The following is a 19,725-nucleotide window of genomic DNA, read 5'->3' on the forward strand; positions in this document are numbered from 1 at the left end:
AAATTTCTGAGAAATAGGAATAGTCCCTGTCCTATCTGAAATCCTGAAATTTTCTTGAAAGCAAAATGAACCCAGAGTGTTAGATTTATTCTCTCATGTTTCAGCCTGATTTTTCCACACTCCACACACACACACACACACACACTCACACTCACACTCACACTAACATCTCTTCCTTTTCCCCTCCCCTGCCTTCTCTACCATGCCTATGCCCATCCTCTGGCAACTTGTCATTGGTGAAAGCATGAATCAGTGGTCAGATGTAACATCCTGTCCCGTTTTGTGGCCACTGTTAAACTTTGGTCAAGACACCCCAAGTGGAATTAAACTCAGGATCTGAGAAACAGAGTCACAGTGAGAGAATGGGAAATAATCTCATGAGAGAAATCAGGTAAGTCCTGACTCTGGGCACAGCCCTTCTTGAGAGAAGAGACAGGAAGAGGGAGGTGGGGTGTGTTCATTTGGAATGGTGGATCAGTTGTGCTTTAAGAAGGTTGAACTTACAAACAGCATCTCCTAAGAACACACAGGAAGCTCCCAATCCACTTTCTCTTGTCCTACTTTGGAATTGTGGTAGGTTGCCAGATTTAGAAAATAAAAATACAAGATGCCAGTCAGATCTGAATTTCACAGAAACACATGGATTTTTTTTTTTTTTTCAGTGTAAGTATCCCTCTTGCAATATCTGAAGCACTGTTGCACAGGTCATGTGCTGGGTCATACTTAAACTGAAAAAGTTGTTGTTTATCTGAAATTCAAATTTAACTGTGCATCCTGTCTTTTATCCAGCAACCTGGGTCTGTGATCACTTGAATCTTCCTACATCTTTTTCTTCATCTAGGTAGAGGGCTTATCTTGCCATTCATTGACTTCATGGGATCAGAGTGAAAATAAACACTCAGGTTCTACAAATTGTTGAAGTAAAACAATTCACTCAGGTGTTTTTAACTTAAGTAGTGCCTTTTGTGGGTGATTTTTATCCCTATCCTCATCAAACACTTCCTTCTTTCTCATAGGTAAATAATTTTTTCTTTGCCTAAGATATATAGACACACTTCTTTTTGTTATTGTTGGAATGACTTTTATTTTATTCTTTATTGGAATATACTTGCTTTACAAGACATGTCTTTTTTATCCATTCATCTGTGGTCTTAGATTGTTTCCAAACAAGATATATCAAGGGTTGGCAAAGGTGTAGAGAAAAAGAAAGACCTGTATACTGTTGGTGGTTCAGTCACTGTGGAAAATAATTTAAATAATTAAAAAGTGTAACTATCATATGATCTAGCATTTTTGCTTCTGGGTACATATGCAAAAGAAATGAAACCAGGATCCTCCTATGTTTGTTGTAACATTATCCACAACAGCCAAGACATAAAAGTAACCTAAGTATTGAGCAACGGGTCAGTGGATAAAGGTTGTCTTTTCTTTTTTCTCTTGTTTTTCTTGATAGTAGTCATACTAATGAGGTGATATCTCATATGGTTTTGATTGATTTGTATTTCTCTGATAGTTAATGATTGTTGTTGTTCAGTCTCTAAGTTGTGTCTACTCTTTGTGACACCATGCACTGAAGCATGCCAGGCTTCCCTGTCCTTCACTGTCTCCCAGAGTTTGCTCAGACTCACATCCATTGAGTCGATGAGCCATCCAACCATCTCATCCTCTGTTGCCCCATTTTCCTCTTGCCTTCAATTTTCCCCCAGCATCAGGGTCTTTTCCAAAGTGCTCTTGTTGGCCATTTGGATGTGATCTGTAATACAGGTAGATTGATCTGGCCTTGCGGCACTCAACATATTGCTCCTGTGTTCCAATGAGTATATCCGCTTCCCACTAGCTAACATCTAAACTGTGGAACATTTGTTTTAGAATTTAAAGTACTATATATTGTTTTAATCACTCCCTCCTTGTTCTCTTCTCCCTTTGGGCATTGCCTCATGGTCTTGCTTAGCAACCAGCCTCTAATTAAGTACTTTCTACTTACTAATGGAGTCTCTCCAAGGCAATTTTCACTTTGAATATATCTTTACAGCCCCTATAACTGTCTAGGATGTAGAGCAAAATAGAAATATAAAGAATGTGTACTTAGTTAGTTAAATGTACCTTTTTCCCCCTTTCTGTCATAAATACGTTGCATGGATTTTGTCAATCTGGTCTCTTGGCCAATTTGAGTTCAAGTGTGCCTTGGCTGTCAGAATTCTTGCCCCAAGGTTCATTTTCAACCATTTTTTATTTGTCAAAATATAACATTCCCTCTACAGTGCTGTGGCAAGATATTACATCTTCCTGATCTTTACCAGAAATTATTCTTTCACTATTCAATGACTTGTAAATGGTTCATACACACTGATGATTCTAAACGCATCGTGTTCTGTCATGGTTATATGGGTGTAAGACTTTTAGATAATGCATTCTCTGAAATGCATTAAACTCTGAAAATCCCTGAAATTCTTGCTAATGATCTGCAGAAAAAAGGCTCTCAATAAATGTTTTCTGGCTAGTGTGAAGAAGCATGTGCGCTCATTGGAGAAAAGCAGAGGTTAAAATTGTCCTCTTCAGATTACTGAGACTTAAAGCGGCTTTCCATTTTTAGCTGTCTTCCTATCTGTATTGATTTTTAAAATATCCAACCTTATCTGTTACCGTGTTCTGATAGGGTTGGTGGTCTCTTTCAAAACAGCCATGAATTGTGCTTACTTTACAAACATGAAAGCATCATGAGGATGCTGATTCAGTTCAACCATGTTGTAAACGAAGCCAGTTAGACTCGGAGAGATGAAAGTGTCTTGGTTTGCTTACCCTCACCACTGCAAAAACCCCTTCTTATTCTACTTTTCATGGGATGGCAGAGTCAGACACAACTGAGCAACTAACACACACATATATATTCTACCCTTTAGCCACTGCTCTCTGCTTAGGATCCTATTCCCACCTTCTGGAGAAACCTATCAGCTAGATTTCAGATCTATTTTAAAGTTCAGGAAGATGTGAAGAGGAAGTAGACATGTTATCTTAGGATTTCTCATGGTTGTCATCTGTGAATGATGCCTCCACAGTAAGAGGCATCCTTAAGAGGCATCCAGTAAGAGGCATCTAGGCCCTCCTGCATGCCCACAAACTTCAAGGCAACCAGATTCTCTAGCATTCAAGGAACTCACAGGACTGAGTGAAGTATTCAACTTGCATTGATAGTACAGACTAATAATTATCTCAAGCTTGCTCTCTGCTCTATACACCATTAAGAAGTTAATAAGATTATCTCATACTATTTTCCATACTAAGTGGTTATTTTTATCCTTAGGTATGGTTTCATTGGAAAAATACAATATTAAGTATAAAAGAGTTGGGTTTTTGAATACATTTATTAACTGGTGATGGGAGGTAATTTTATTTCCAGTAAGTAAAATATGGGTAATTTCTCTCTAGAGTACTCTTTGCCTTGGTGAACTTCAAAAGGCAGGTTAGCAGCACTGTTTGCAGTTCATACAACTAGATAAAGGAGAAATGAATAATTTCTAATAAATAATTCACCTGAGAAATCATGAAGCTAGATTAAGCTTATATTTGATAATTGTCCTGTTTTTCTTGTGATCCTGAATAAGCTGCTTGATTTCTATGATTGCATAACTGTATGTCCACTGTGAGGGTAATAATATTGCCAGATCTTAGATTTAGTTGTGATGATAAAAGGAAACAATGTATATGTGTTAGTGGACTTCCCTGATAGCTCAGTTGGTAAAGAATCCACCTGCAATGCAGGAAACTCCAGTTTCGATTCCTGGGTGGGGAAGGTCCCCTGGAGAAGGTATAGGCTACCCACTCTGGTATTCTTGGATTTCCCTTGTGGATCAGCTGGTAAAGAATCTGCCTGCAAGCAGGAGACCTGGGTTCAATCCCTGGGCTGGGGAGATACCATGGAGAAGTGAAAAGCTACCTACTCCATTATTCTTTCCTGGACAATTCCATGGACTGTACAGTTCATGGGGTCTCAAAGAGTTGGACACAACTGACCAACTTTCACTTTCACTTTTCATATGTGTTAGCAGGAACATCAGTTCAGTTTAGTCTCTCAGTTGTGTTCAACTCTTTTTAGCAGAAACATAGTAGCTGATTAATGAATGATACCTGCTATTTAATTCCATTAGTACTGAAGTCAACTTTATTTTCAGATTCTTGAGTTACAGTGCATTTTGCCTCAGTGAATTACTTGTAGAAATTATTTAATTCACAACGAACCCCATTCAATGCACTGCAGTTATGATTGAGAACAAGACGGAAAAAAATTCTACCTCATGGAACTTGTTCTAGCAGGAGAAATGGGTTACAATTTTATAAATCGTGTACTTCAGGGAGTTATAAGCACTATGAATGAAATATAGCAAAGGGAGCAGTATGATGTCATGGAGCACTAATATTAGAGAGGCATGGGTAACTGGGAATAAGCAGATTAGGCAAAAATCTGTGGGATTAGCTTCCAGACAGAGAGACCATGTGTAAAGGCCCTGAGGAGAGTCAGATTTTGGTGTGTAATGGGATGAGGAGAGCAGGGGACATGAGATTAATAGGGTCACCACTTGGTCACTTCATATTTTACAACTGCTTGTCCTGGGCTTTTTTTCTCTAAGTGCTATTGAGATATAGTTGGTATGCAAAATTCATATATTTAAAGTATGTATTTTTAAATTGATACATATTTACACTTCTGTGATATCATCACCACAGTTAAGGTACTAATATCTTAATTAGTGGAGATAATTAAGAGTGAAATAGAGGAGAGTGAAAAAGCTGGCTTAAAACTCAACACTCAAAAAACTAAGATCATGGCATCTGGTCCCATCACTTCATGGCAAACTGATGGGAAACAAGGGAAACAGTGAAAGACTAGGTTTTTGGGCTCCAAAAACACTGCAGATGGTGACTGTAGCCATGAAATTAAAAGACGTTTGCCCCTTGGAAGAAAAATTATGAACAACGTAGACAGCATATTAAGAAGAAGAGACATTACCTTGCCAAGCTAAGGTTTTTCCACTAGTCACTTATGGATGTGAGAGTTGGACCATAAAGAAGGCTGAGCATCAAAGAATCGATGCTTTTGAACTGTGGTGTTGGAGAAGACTCTTGACAGTCCCTTGGACTGCAAGGAGATCCAACAAGTCAATCCTAAAGGAAATCAGTCCTGAATATTGATTGACTGGAAGGACTGATGCTGAAGCTGAAACTCCAATACTTTGCCCAAATAATGAAAAGAACTGACTCATTTGAAAAGACCCTGATGTTGAAAAAGACTGAAGGCAGGAGAAGAAGGGGACAACAGAGGATGAGATGGCTGGATGGCATCACTGACTCAATGGACAAGAATCTGAGCAAGCTCCAGGAGTTAGTAATGGACAGGAAGGCCTGGCGTTCTGCAGTCCATGGGTCACAAAAAGTCGAACACAACTGAGTGACTGAACTGACTGAACCATCACCTCCAGTTTCCTTGTTTTGTGTGTGTGTGTGTATTTTGTGTCTGAGTTAAGAACACTTAACATGAGATCTTAATATATTTTAAAATGCACAATAACTTATTATTAACTATAGGCACTATGTTGTGCTGCATATTCTGGAACTAGTTTATATGGTATAACAGAAACATGATATTATTGAGCAGCAATTCCCTCTTTCCCTTTCTCCCCAGTCCTTTGCAACAACCACTCTACTTTATGCTTCTATGAGTTCAACTATTTTCCTTTTTAAAAAAATTTAAAACTTACTTGGTTTTCATTGAAGAATAATGTTTTACAATATTGGTTTGATTTCTGCCATACATGATGTAGCCATAGGTATACATATGCCCCCTCCTTGAACCACTCTCCCACCTCCTAGCCTTTCCCACCTCTCTAGGTTGTTACTGATCCCCAGTTAGAGCCTTGAGTCATAAAGCAAATTTCCATTTGCTATCTATTTTACATATGGTCGTGTATATGCTTCCATGCTACAGTTATTTTCAGTTTCACATATAATTGAAGTCATGCAGTATTTGTTCTGTGACTGGATTATTTTACTTAAGCATAATATACTCAATATTCATCCATGTTGTTGTAAAAGGTAAAATACTTTCTTTTTATGGCTAAATGATTTTAGATAGTATGTATATGCTACATGCCACATTTTCTTTATTCATCTGTGAATGGGCATTTGTTTCGTTTCCATAGCTTATTTATTGTGAATAATGCTGCAGTAAACATGGGAAGGCAGACATCTCTTTGAGACCCTGATGTTGATTTCTTTTTTTTTTTAATATCCTTATATATTTATTTCAACTTGCTTTTGTGATTAATTGGATTTTGATTTCTTTGGACATATACTCAGAAGCAAAATCACAGAAATATTTTGTTTTTAATTTTTTTGAGAAGTCATCATACCGTTTTCCATAGTGCTTGCATAATTTGCCTACCTACCAATTTCTCCACACCATTGCCAATATCTGCAGATATATATATCGGATTCCCTGGTAACTCAGTTGGTAACAAATCCACCTGTAATGCAGGAGACCCCGGTTCAATTCCTGAGTCGGGACGATCAGCTGGAGAAAGGATAGGCTATCCACTCCAATATTTTTGGGCTTCCCTGGTGGCTCAGAGGGTAAAGAATCTGCCTGCATTGCGGGAGACCTGGTTTGATCCCAGGATTGGCAAGATCCCCTGGAGGAGGGCATGGCAGCCTACTCCAGTATTCTTGCCTGGAGAATCCCCACAGACTGAGGAGCCTGGAGGGCTATAGTCCATGGGGTCATAAAGAGTCAGACATGACTCAGATATAAAACAACACACACACGCAATATATTTTTGATAACAGCCACGCCATTTTAATAGGTGTGAGATGATATAACTCAATGTGATTTTGATCTGCACTTCACTGATAACTAGTGATGGTGAACATTTCCAGGCAGCTGTTGGCCATTGGTGTATCTTCTGTGGTGATGAAGGTAAAATGAAACACTTGTGCTCAAAGAGTTGAATTCACATATGCCATGATGAAAAATGCTTCCCTCTTTTAAGGTCAGTCAGAATTTATGGGAAGCCTATATGTGATAGCACTCTTGGCCTTAAAAAAATAATAACATAGAGTAGGGATTACAGTGGGTGCCGACTAAAAAGTTAATAAGCCCCTTGAACAAATACTGTACTTAATAGCTGTTCTGTCCTTTAAAAAATTAGAAATTATATAGCTGAGAGATATAAAAACTTTTCAAGGTCACTTCTGCTACAAAATGATGAAACTACAGTGTACAAATGTTGACTTAACTAACATGTATATGTTGTGAAATGATTACCAGGATATATCAGTAATTTCTGATGTCAAGTCATGTGTCATTTCCACTATACCACAACAACTTCTTTTTTTTTTCAGAAAGGGCAGATGTTAATATATTCTTCATAGAAGCCCAAATAGTGTGCAATAGGAACAAGAGGAAGAGATGAATGGAATTCTGATTTGGACTGGCAGGGACGTAGGGCATGTTTTGAAGAATTGCAGCTTGGATTGTTCTGTAAATGTTAGGCAGGCTGAACAAAATGGAAAAGACTATAAACTAAAGGGACAATGTGTGAAAATGTATAAGAGTTTGAAGTATGTGGTGTTTCAGGAAGTACAATTGTCAAATATTAGAGCATATTGTTCAAGGATAATCCCAATAGGAGAAGGATTTGAAAATGAGATTTGTCATTTGATGATAAAAAGTCTTCAAAGGCATCCAAGAAGTGATAATGCAATGAACATTTGTGAATGGAGAAAGATGTAATGTGGCTTATATGTTAAGAGAACTGTCTGTCCTTAGTGTGTAAGGTGAAATGGAGAAAAATGGACAAAGTTAAGAAGCTCTAAAAAATACATGAATTAAAAGGAAATGAAGAGCTGAAATTCAGCAGGAACAACCAAAATGGAAAAAAAGAGGTTTGGTGAAAGTAAATGCACTTCATTTTGGTGTTTGTCAGTCATTTAGATCACAAATGGGGTATGAGAGAAGGAAAAAGTTATTCCCCCGAATGACACATCAGTCTCTTCCTGGCCTCTCCCGAGGACCTCTCCATTATTAGAGACTCTTGAGATATGCTGCACATATTTGGAGATGAAGGAGACACAGAAACAAGGAGAGCAGTGATGAATATTAGGCTAGGTGGTACTTCCCAACTTCCTCCTGTAACTGTCAAATAAATCCCCATCAAATCTGCCAGAAAGAGGAAACAGAAATGATAAGAATCAGACTTAGCTCTCCCTCTTTCCTTTGTCTGTGATAACATGTTTTATTCTCCAAACAGCCGTTACCCCATTTTCACGGAATGAAAGAGCCATTAGACCTGTACCAAAGATTTTCCAGACTTCACTCTCAGACACTCTAATGCAATGGCATTGAGGGAGAAGGGAGATAACCTTTATCAAGCAACCGAACAAGTGCCAAAATATTGTATAGTTGGGCTAAATCATCACAATGATACCACAAAGGAGATATTGTTATCCCCATTTTGATATGTTTTGAAATTAAGGGTGCAAGGGTTTCAGCTTCTCAGTTAGAAGGGGTGGTTTAAGTCATCAAACATGTAGCCAGCAAGACTCCAAAGGCCACAATCTTTGTTTGATTACTTGAGAGGTTTTCTATAAGACTTCTCTTCTTTTCAAGAAGAGGGTACTTGGGCCTTCTGGAATATGGAAGGTGGGAAGCCTGCCGGTGGTTCTCAGAGGAGTGTGAGGGGATGACATGAAGCCCTCTGCCTGTTGCTTGTCTACTGAGTTCAGCATTAAATACATAATAAGAACTGTTTCCTTCTGGAAATCTATAGCTGACACACATTATATTTAGAAAGTGTGAATCTTCTCTCTATCTATCCAATGATAGGGTTCAGGATGTACTGCCCTAAAATATGGTGTCTTGGTGTATTGACTATCTCAAGCTGAAGGAATTCAAGGACAGCAGAAGCAGGATGGTTATTCTGATTTCCCAAAACTTGCCTTTCTTCCCTGAAAGCAGGAGATGAATCCCTTATGTGAAAGGTGCTCTCCTTGTTCCAAGAAGAAGAGAGACATTCCTGTCACCAGAATTTAGGGTCAAGAAAGCTATGCTAACAAAACTTGTTACACCTTTATTAGCTCTAGATCAATCCCTCTGCCTTGTCAATGCCTTCCAAGCTTGTTGCGTCTTTGTCTTAAAGATATACAAGCTTCCTTTCCTGGTCACTTCTGGTCTTCTTTCTCAAGTGAAGGCTCTCATATGCATGAAAAATTCGATAAAATTTGTACGTTTTTCTCCTGTTAGTTTGCCTCATGTCAGTTTAATTTTTAGGCCCAGCTAGAGACCTAAAGAAATTAGGGGAAGACTTTTTCTTCTCTCCATCATCTATCTACTTCAAATTTGTATCTATATATATACACAGCATGCAAACAAGCTTTTATTGACTAAAAATAATGAAATTTCGGAATAGTGCATGGAAACTTTAAAATTATAGATTAATAGCTTTATTGTTCTTGATCATCTTAAATATTTTATGATCTCTGTATGACTCAGCCTTTCAAAGATGATAGTTTAAAGGAAAATTCAATAACAGAAAATCTATATTTCCTCTGGTGGAATTAGACACAGCCCATATTTCCTCAGGCAATATGGATTTAGAACTTACATTTTGGACAGAATTTTATAATCAGATCTCCATAATTGTTTATGAAGAATTCTTACATTCCTGCTCTGGGCTAAAGTAACCAAATTAAGAGCTTGGATATTTCCCAGAGAATAAGGCTTTAGTATTGCCTCTGTATTCAGAAGGGGGAGGTAGTAAATTGACTAAAGAAAAGGAAGATGTACCTTAAGAAGAAATTTATTTACCATCTCATCATTATGCCCTTACTTTTAAAATTGTGTTCAGTGTCAAGTGCTTAGCCAGGCATCAGAGACTGAAGTACATGACTTTGAAGCAGATGAATTTTTCATGTGTAGATGATCATGTGGTTTTTTTCTTTTTATTCTCATTAGTTAATAATTAAGTGTAGAATTTGATGACTCTTAGTGGTGATTTTCTGCTTTCCAAAAAGTAGAAAGAATGTGTTAAAGATTTTCAAAACAAACTACTCTTTGTGACCATTGAAAAGTATTTTGCATTATTATTTTCATCTAGGTTCTAATAAAGTGGCAGGTGCTTTAAAAGCAGCAAAAGGACCAAAGGAATCACCACTAACAGGAAGACTAAGGAGTGGTATCTTGTTGTTTAGTCACTAAGCGGTGTCTGACTCTTTTGTGACTTCGTGGACTGTAGCCCGCCAGTCTCCTCTGTCCTTGAGATTTCCCAGGCAAGAATATTGGAGTTAGTTGCCCTTCCTTTTCCAGGGAATCTTCCCAACTTGATAATCAAACCCACATTTCCTACATTGACAGGCAGAGTCTTTACCACTGAGTCATCTATATAAGACCATTCTCATTATGTTTTCTCCTTCCTCCCTAATTCCCAGTCTCACTCCTCTTCCCATAAGTACTAATTTTAATTTGTTTCATCTGTAGTCTTAGAGTGTTTGGATCTGAGTCTTTGAAATGTTAATAGATGCAAACAATAACTTAGTATCAACTTAGTCTGTTTTCTTCTATACTCATCAATATCTTTGAGATCTATATTTATTAGAGTGAGTGTATCTGCCTTGTAACCTCTTATCTGAGCTTGCTTCACACCATCCATTCATTGTCAACCTGCCTACCAAAGTCCTGCTGTGGATATCTAAAACATACCTCTTGTATCCCGTTGGAAGGAGTTACCTGGAATATACCTCATTTCTTTACCAGGAGGCTACACTTTCTACTCTCCCTTTCTGGAGTTTTTGGATCTTCACATCTGTTCCTATACTTGAAAAATGCATGTTTTCTAATTTTGCCATATATTTTAAATGTAAATTTGTAACCAATTGTTATTTTAATTTTCATTTCTCTGGTTGTTTATTGGTGATTTTGTGTATCTATTCAGATGCTTCTTAGGCTCTGAATCTTCTTTTAAATGTTTACTATCCAAACCCTCTGCTCCCAGAGCAGCAAGCTGAGTTCCCTGTGCTACATAGCTGCTTCCCACTAGCTAGCTTTTTACATATGGTGCTCTGTGATGACCTAGAGGGCTGGGAATTGAGGAGTTGGGTGGGAGGGAGGCTCAACAGGGAGAGGATGTGTGTATACTTTCAGCTTATTTATGTTGTTGTACAGCAGAAATCAACGCAATATTGTAAAGCTATTGTCCTCCAATCAGAAATAAATTAAAGTAAAACAATATACCCAAACAAACAGAAACTTTTTTGCTCATCTTTTCCTCCCTCTATGGTTTCTTGAATTCTTGTGGATTAACAAACACTTTTTGAATATTATAGACTCACCTCTTGAGTGTTAGCCAGGTTAAAGAAAAAAGTAATGACACTTGTTAAAGATGGCAAGGAAGACTTGATTTTATAGCTGGGGCGAGAGATGAGGCTGAAAGAATTTACAGTCAAGGAACAGGGTAGGGGTCAGTGGATGAAAATTTACTAAGAGGAAATAGGGTTAAAAGTGGTTCTGGCTCAACCGACCTAACAGAACTCTTGTTGAAGACAGGACATGATGATCAGAAATCTCTTGGTGGATGGTGGAGAGCAAGGAGCTTGGTGGGGTTCTGGTTAAAACACCTTGGAAGGATTTTTACTAAAACTGGATTTTGTAGGGAAGTGCACAGACAGGACTAGGAAGAGGTTCAGGAGACTGATTCAAGTTTGTTAGCCATAATAAATACCTAATCTTACTAGGCTTCTATCTACTTGCTTCATTTTTATTTATTAATACCTGAAGTCCTAAAGGTTGATGTAATAAAATTTGTCAAGTTTTTGCCTCATGGTTTGTGGTTTGTTCTTTTAAGATAAATTTCCTTTAATTGATTTCTGTATTAAGGTGAAATTTGCATATGGCAAAATGAGCAAATTTTAAGTGTAACACTGGTTGAGTTTTACAAATGTGTATACCTATGGAACATGGTATATATCTATAGAATATGTGTATAGTCATAGAACATGTGTTTACCTATAGAACACCCCAATCATGACATGTAATTTTTCATCATCCCAGAAATTTTCCTCATGCCTTGTTTCAATCACCTCAAAGTACTCTTCTATGCCCATGTTTTGTTTGTTTGTTTTTTGCAAATGAGCTCATAAAATATGTATTTTTTTGTGCTTGCTTTTCAGTCAACATTAATGAAAAGATTAATCCATACTGTTGATGTGACAAAAGTTCATTCTTTTTCGTTACTGAATATTGCAGAATCTGTTTAGGTCAAATACACAAGAGTATGATTATGCATTCTTCTATCCTTAGTATTTGAGTTACTTCCTATTTTGGGCTATAATGAACAAAGCTACTATATTTAAATGCTTTTGTGGATAGATGTTTTCTTTTCTCTTGGTTATTTTCATAGGAAGAAGTTTTCTCCCATTTTTATGTAGCAAAGCTATTACTCTGAATTTTTTTGTACTGATTTTCTTCATTAGATCTTTGATCTCTATTAGTATATGGATTAAGTTAGGGATTTTGCTTTTTTTCCTCTCAAAAAAATGACCCAGATTTTGCAACTTCAAGTACTAGAAGATCTATTCTTTTCCCATTGAACTATAATTACTTCTATATTATATATGAAGTGTCTACATATGGTTGGTTTATGTCTTGTATTCCTTTACTAGCAGCATATAGATTTTATTATAATGACTTTGTAGTATGTCTTGGTGTCTAGTGTGATGTTATTCTCTATGATATCACAGAGGTCTGATATAATAAATATAAACCATAGTAGAAAGATTTTAGTAGGATGGGTTTTAATGTAAAGACTTTGGTATCTACAAAATCACTGGAATGGCTCTAGTCTTGGCTTTCAGCCTGGGCCTCTTTAAAAACATAGCTTCACCCTACAAAATTGATCAAGCTACCCTGCCTAAGAGGTTTCTAGGGTGATTCTACATCAAAAATTTCCCTACCAGTACTGTTTATGAGGCTTGAGAATGGACACCAGAAGGCTGATTCACAAAATACTTCTTGTCTGTGAACCTGACTTTTGGAGGAAGAACCACAAAAAGGCCTCTTCACACTTTGAGCAGCATATAATTTGCAGCTTCAATATTGGTGGCAAATGATTCTGAGGAAGGCAGTCATCACTTTCCTTTTTCCAGAAAGAAGATGGAATAGATATTAACAATGCCCATTAACTATGCTCATAACATGTCCTCTTTATTCCTCACTTCAAAATTGATTTAACTTTTTGAGGACTTTTACCTCTCATATTTATTAAAAACTAAATTAGTTGAATTAATCAAAAGTATCAGCTTGAATTTTGATTGGGATAACATTGGCTATATAGATTAACTTCAGAACAAAAAGCTATGTTGATGCAACCACTATTCCAGTCAAAACAGTTGTGTATAAGTTCATTCAAAATTTTGGTGTATTTTAAAAGAGTTGTAATTTTTTTTTTTTTTGATTCTTTGTTTAGGTTGATTTCTAAGTACTATTTATAATATCAGATAAAGTACATTATTCTCTAGCCTAGTGTTAAACGCTATTGAATTTTGTAAGATTGTTTTGTGTCTACCAGTCTTGTTAAATTTGTCATTTAATGGTTTGTTAAGTTAATGCTACTGGGTTTTACATATAGTTAATATATAAATTACAAAAAAGACTTTTCTATTTCTTTTCATATTTTACAACTCCTGCCTTTTTCTTGTTTGTTTTTTTTTCATTAACTTTGCTGTATGCTTTTGATATATTGCTTTTATCAACATTAAGGAAGTTCCAAATTATAATATATTTTATGAGAATTTGTATTATTAATGTGGCTAAATAGTATCAAATGAATTTTTGAAACTGTTGAGATAACCATTAAATTTTTTGGTTAGATTTCTAAGATGGTAAATTATGTTAATAGGTTTCTTTCATTTTTTTTTTAAAAAAAATTAATGGCTTAGAGGTCTGATAGCAATCAGTGTTTGATAAACAGAGATGGTAGTGAGAAAGCAATCAAATAATGAACATAAAATCCATTATCAATTCAGAACCATATTAAGTTACTGACTTTCCTGTCCTGTCTTAGCAGTGTCTAAGTAAACTTTGGGCTTGGGAATAAGAGAGATTGTTAACAAGTAATGGGAAATGATTAGGAAAGGCTTTTTTCCTTGTCTTTTTTTCTCTATTAGTGAATTGGAAACACTGTCATTTGCATGATCTGTATCCATTCCTCAAGATTCCATACTAATATAAGTTTGATTTTATTTACTTTAGCAATATAATCAGCTCTAATATCCCTTGTAGGTAGGCATATCATTAGATGTTCAATGAGATGACCTGGAGCTTCCTGTGAAATCTTTTTCTTTTATAATAAATATATTCAGCATAAATGGCATCTACTTTCCCTTTTATAATTACTTTAAACATGGACATGATGTCTGAGGTTGTGACAACAAGATAAGCATGATAGTGACACCAAAAAAGTAGGCATGGCAAAAGTAACAAGGGCGTCTGCCAGATAACACCTCTGAATGTCTCAATCCAATATCTGTAAATGTATCTCTCTCTAATTATTCTCAGAAAAATGCACAAAAAATGCATAAACAAAAATTTGCTTAAGCTTATAATTATTCTGTTAGCAGATTAATACAAGCTAAGTGAAAAATATAGTACAAGTCAATAATGGCATCGAATTTCAAATAATTGATAATATGGTCCCTTTTTAAAACTTTTAATTTTATTTTGAAGTTGGTTAGCAATATTATATTAGTTGTAGGTGTACAGCAAAGTGATTCAGTTATACATAATCATGTAACTATCCTTTTTCAAATGATTTTCCCATGTAGGTTTTTACATATATTGAGCAGAGTTAGAGTTCCCTTTGCTTGGGTCCTTGTTGGTTATCCATTTAAAATACACCAATGTGTACATGTCAGTCCTAAACTCTTAATCTATCCCTGGAGGAATCAACCTGCCTGACTTCAGACTCTACTACAAAGCCACAGTCATCAAGACAGTATGATACTGGCACAAAGACAGAAATATAGATCAATGGAACAGAATAGAAAGCCCAGAGATAAATCCACGAACCTATGGACACCTTATCTTTGACAAAGGAGGCAAGGATATACAATGGAAAAAAGACAATCTCTTTAACAAGTGGTGCTGGGAAAACTGGTCAACCACTTGTAAAAGAATGAAACTAGAACACTTTCTAACACCATACACAAAAATAAACTCAAAATGGTTTAAAGATCTAAATGTAAGACCAGAAACTATAAAACTCCTAGAAGAGAACATAGGCAAAACACTCTCGGACATAAATCACAGCAAGATCCTCTATGACCCACCTCCCAGAATATTGGAAATAAAAGCAAAACTAAACAAATAGGACCTAATGAAACTTAAAAGCTTTTGCACTACAAAGGAAACTATAAGTAAGGTGAAAAGACAGCCCTCAGATTGGGAGAAAATAATAGCAAGTGAAGAAACAGACAAAGGATTAATCTCAAAAATATACAAGCAACTCCTGAAGCTCAATTCCAGAAAAATAAATGACCCAATCAAAAAATGGGCCAAAGAACTAAACAGACATTTCTCCAAAGAAGACATACAGATGGCTAACAAACACATGAAAAGATGCTCAACATCACTCATTATCAGAGAAATGAAAATCAAAACCACAATGAGGTACCATTACACAGCAGTCAGGATGGTGCTATCCAAAAGTCTACAAGCAATAAATGCTGAGAGGGTGTGGAGAAAAGGGAACCCTCTTACACTGTTGGTGGGAATGCAAACTAGTACAGCCACTATGGAAAACAGTGTGGAGATTTCTTAAAAAACTGGAAATAGAACTGCCATATGACCCAGCAATCTCACTTCTGGGCATACACACTGAGGAAACCAGATCTGAAAGAGACACGTGCACCCCAATGTTCATCGCAGCACTGTTTATAATAGCCAGGACATGGAAGCAGCCTAGATGCCCATCAGCAGATGAATGGATAAGTAAGCTGTGGTACATACACACCATGGAATATTACTCAGCCGTTAAAAAGAATTCATTTGAATCAGTTCTAATGAGATGGATGAAACTGGAGCCCATTATACAGAGTGAAGTAAGCCAGAAAGATAAAGAACATTACAGCATACTAACACATATATATGGAATTTAGAAAGATGGTAGCGATAACCCTATATGCAAAACAGAAAAAGAGACACAGAAGTACAGAACAGCCTTTTGGACTCTGTGGGAGAAGGCGAGGGTGGGATGTTTTGAAAGAACAGCATGTATATTATCTATGGTGAAACAGACCACCAGCCCAGGTGGGAGGCATGAGACAAGTGCTTGGGCCTGGTACACTAGGAAGACCCAGAGGAATCGGGTGGAGAGGGAGGTGGGAGGGGGGATAGGGATGGAGAATACATGTAACTCTATGGCTGATTCATGTCAATGTATGACAAAACCCACTGAAATGTTGTAAAGTAATTAGCCTCCAACTAATAAAAAATAATAAAATAAAAAATTAAAAAAAATAAAATACAGCAATGTGTACATGTCAGTCCTCAACTCTTAATCTATCCCTCCCCTAGACCCTTTCCCTCTGCTAACCATAAGTTTGCTCTGTAGATCTGGGAATCTGTTTTTATTTTGTAAGTTCATTTGTATCATTTTATTTAGATTCTATATATAAGCAATATCATACAATATTTGTCTTCACTGAGGATAACAATCTGTATGTGCATCTATGTTGCTGCAAATGGCATTATTTTTAATGGCTGAGTAATATTTCATTGAATATATGTACTGTATCTTCTTTATCCATTCATTTGTCGAGGTACATTTAGGTTGCTTCCATGTCTTGGCTGTTTGTATTGATAACCTACCCTGTCTGGGATAACACTTAGTTGATTGTCATGTGCTTTTTCTGATTTTTTTAACTTTATTATTTTTATTAAAGTATATTTGACTTCTAATGCTTTGTTAATTTCAAGCGTACAGCATACTGATTCAGTAGTTTTACAGATTATACTCTATTGAAAGTTGTTACAGGAAAATGGCTATAATTCCAGTGCTATACAGTATCTTTTTGTTGGTTATCTATTTATAATAGTAGTTTGTCTCTCTTAATCCCATATCTCTAATACGTCCTTCCTTCTTTTTCTCTCTCTTTTGGGAAACACTAGTTTGTTTTCTATATCTGTGAATATCTTTTGCATATATTCATTTGCATTATATTTTAGATTCCATATATAAGTGATATCAAACATTATGTCTTTGTCTGACTTATTTTGTTGTTGTTCAGTTGCTCAGTCATGTCTGACTCTTTGCCACCCCATGGACTGCTTGCGACTTTGTGACCCCATGGACCCCCTGCAGCTTACTAGACTTCCCTGTGCTTCATCATCTCCTGGAGTTTGCTCAAACTCATGTCTATTGAGTTGATGGTGCCATCCAACCATTTAATCCTCTGTCATCCCCTTCTCCTGCCTTCAGTCTTTCTCAGCATTAGGGTCTTTTCCAATGAGCCAGCTCTTTCCATCAGGTGGCCAAACTATTGGAGCTTCAGTTTCAGCAGCAGCATCAGTCCTTCCAATGAATAGTTAGGGTTGTTTTCCTTTAGGGTTGATTGGCTTGATCTCCATACTGTCCAAGGGACTCTCAAGAGTCTCCTCCAGAGCAGTTCAAAGGCATCAGTTCTTCGGCCATCATTTTTTATTGTTCAGCTTTAACATCTGTACATGACTGCTGGAAAAACCATAGCTTTGATTATACAAACCTTAGTAGGCAAAGTAATGTCTCTGGTTTTTAATACAATGTCGAGGTTTGTCATTGCTTTTCTTCCAAGGAGCAAGCATCTTTTAATTTCATGGCTGCAGTCACCATCCACAGTGATTTTAGAGCCCAAGAAAATAAAGTCTGTCACTGTTTCCATTGTTTCTGTAGATCCACCGATGTAGCAGCAAATTCATCTTTCTTAAAGACTGAATAATATTAATATTATGTATTACACACACACATCTCATGTCTTCTATATCCATTTATTTGTTGAAGAACACTTAGGTTGTTTCCATATCTTGGGTATGTGATATGGGTATGTGATATGTGAATAGTGATATTGTATGTACACAGCATACAGCATCTTGTGTCTTTTGCATACATGTTCTTGTTTTCTTTTGCATACATGTTCTTGTGTCCTTTGCACACATGTTCTGATTTTTTCTAGATGTAGTACCAAGGAGTGGAATTTCTGGATCATATGTAGTTCTATTTTTAGTTTTATGAGGAATCTCCATACTGTTTTTCATAGTGATTGTACCAATTTGCATCTCTACCAACAGTGTACAAGGGTCCACTTTTCTCCACATCCTTTCCAACTTTTCCTGTTTGCAATTGTTTTGATAATGGTCATTTTACAGGTGTAAGATGATACTTCAATGCTGTCTTGATTTATGCTTATCTAATACTTTATGATGTTGAACATCTTTTCATTTGTCTGTTAGCCATCTGTATGTCTTTGAAGAAATGTCTGTTCAGGTGCATTTTTTGTTGTTGGGTTGTTTGTTTTTGTGATACTGAGTTGTATGAGGTATCTATATATTTTGGATATTAGCCTTTGGTTGAGCTCATCATTTGCAAATATTTTATCCCATTCTGTAGGTTGTATTTCCATTTTATAAATGATTTCCTTTGTTGTGCAAAATGTATAAGTTTAATCAGATCCAATTTGTTTATTTTTGCTTTTATTTATTTTGGCAAAAAATGTTGCTGTAACATGTCAGAGTGTTTGCCTATTTTTTTTTTTTTTTAGGAATTTATGGTTACAAATCTTACAACTAGGTCTTTAAATCATTTTATTTTTATGTACAATGTGAAAAATTTTTCTAATATCACTGTTTTACATGTAACTGTCCTATTTTACCAGGAAAATTTGTTGAAGAGACTGTTTTCTCCATTGGTATATTCTTGCCAATGATTAGCTGGCTATAGATACATGAATTTATTTCTAGATTCTCTTTTCTGTTTGATTGACCTATGTGTCTGTTTTTTTTTTTTTTGTGCCAGGACAAAACCATTTTGATTACTGTATATAAGTAGTATACTCTGAAGTCTGGGAGAGTGATACTGCTGTGTTCTTTTTTCTCAAGAGAGCTTTAGAAATTCTGGGTCTTTTGTGGTTCCATATAAATTTTAGGATTATTTGTTTTAGTTATGTGAAAAAAGTCATGGGTGTTTGTTGCCGTCCTTTAATGGACTGGAACCTGGGGTCCAGAGTTGACGATAAGAAAGCAAAAGAGAGAAAGAGGCTAATATTCCCTGGGTTGTGCAGAGAACCAATAAAGCCCCAGGCCAGCCCTTGTACCACTCACATAGGCACAGGGTGTCCTCTCAAAGAGGTCTTGAAAGCCCAGGCAAGAAAGTGAGCTCGGCAGGCTTCCATGCTCCAGAGAATCAGCCAGAAAGAGTGAGTGAGAGAGAGAGAGAGAGAGAGAGAGAGAGAGAGAGGGAGAGAGAGAGAGAAAGGAGGACCTGGGGACTCAGGTCTCTAGTGGAAGGAGGGTGCTTTATTGAATTCTGTGTGAGTATATATACTGTTTTACAAGGTAGCTTCTTCAGCAAAGGTAAAGATCAAAAGACCAGACTTACAAGTTACCAAGGAAACAAGGAGTAATAGGGGTCATAAAGCCAGGAGACAATCCAT

At 36.5% G+C, this 19,725-nt stretch overlaps 1 protein-coding gene across 1 annotated transcript in view; it reads left to right on the forward strand.

Annotated features, from left to right (window-relative positions):
• The first annotated feature begins 347 nt into the window (after positions 1-347).
• The window catches only part of GCSAML (germinal center associated signaling and motility like), a 48,461-nt gene continuing 29,083 nt past the window's right edge, over positions 348-19,725 (forward strand). Inside the window, exon 1 of the mRNA XM_065934876.1 lies at positions 348-391. Within this exon, the coding sequence (XP_065790948.1) occupies positions 363-391 (29 nt within the window). The 5' untranslated portion in view covers positions 348-362. The remainder of the gene's footprint in view (positions 392-19,725) is intronic.

This window comes from Muntiacus reevesi, chromosome 1, assembly GCF_963930625.1.
Source record: "Muntiacus reevesi chromosome 1, mMunRee1.1, whole genome shotgun sequence".
Lineage (NCBI taxonomy): Eukaryota > Metazoa > Chordata > Mammalia > Artiodactyla > Cervidae > Muntiacus > Muntiacus reevesi.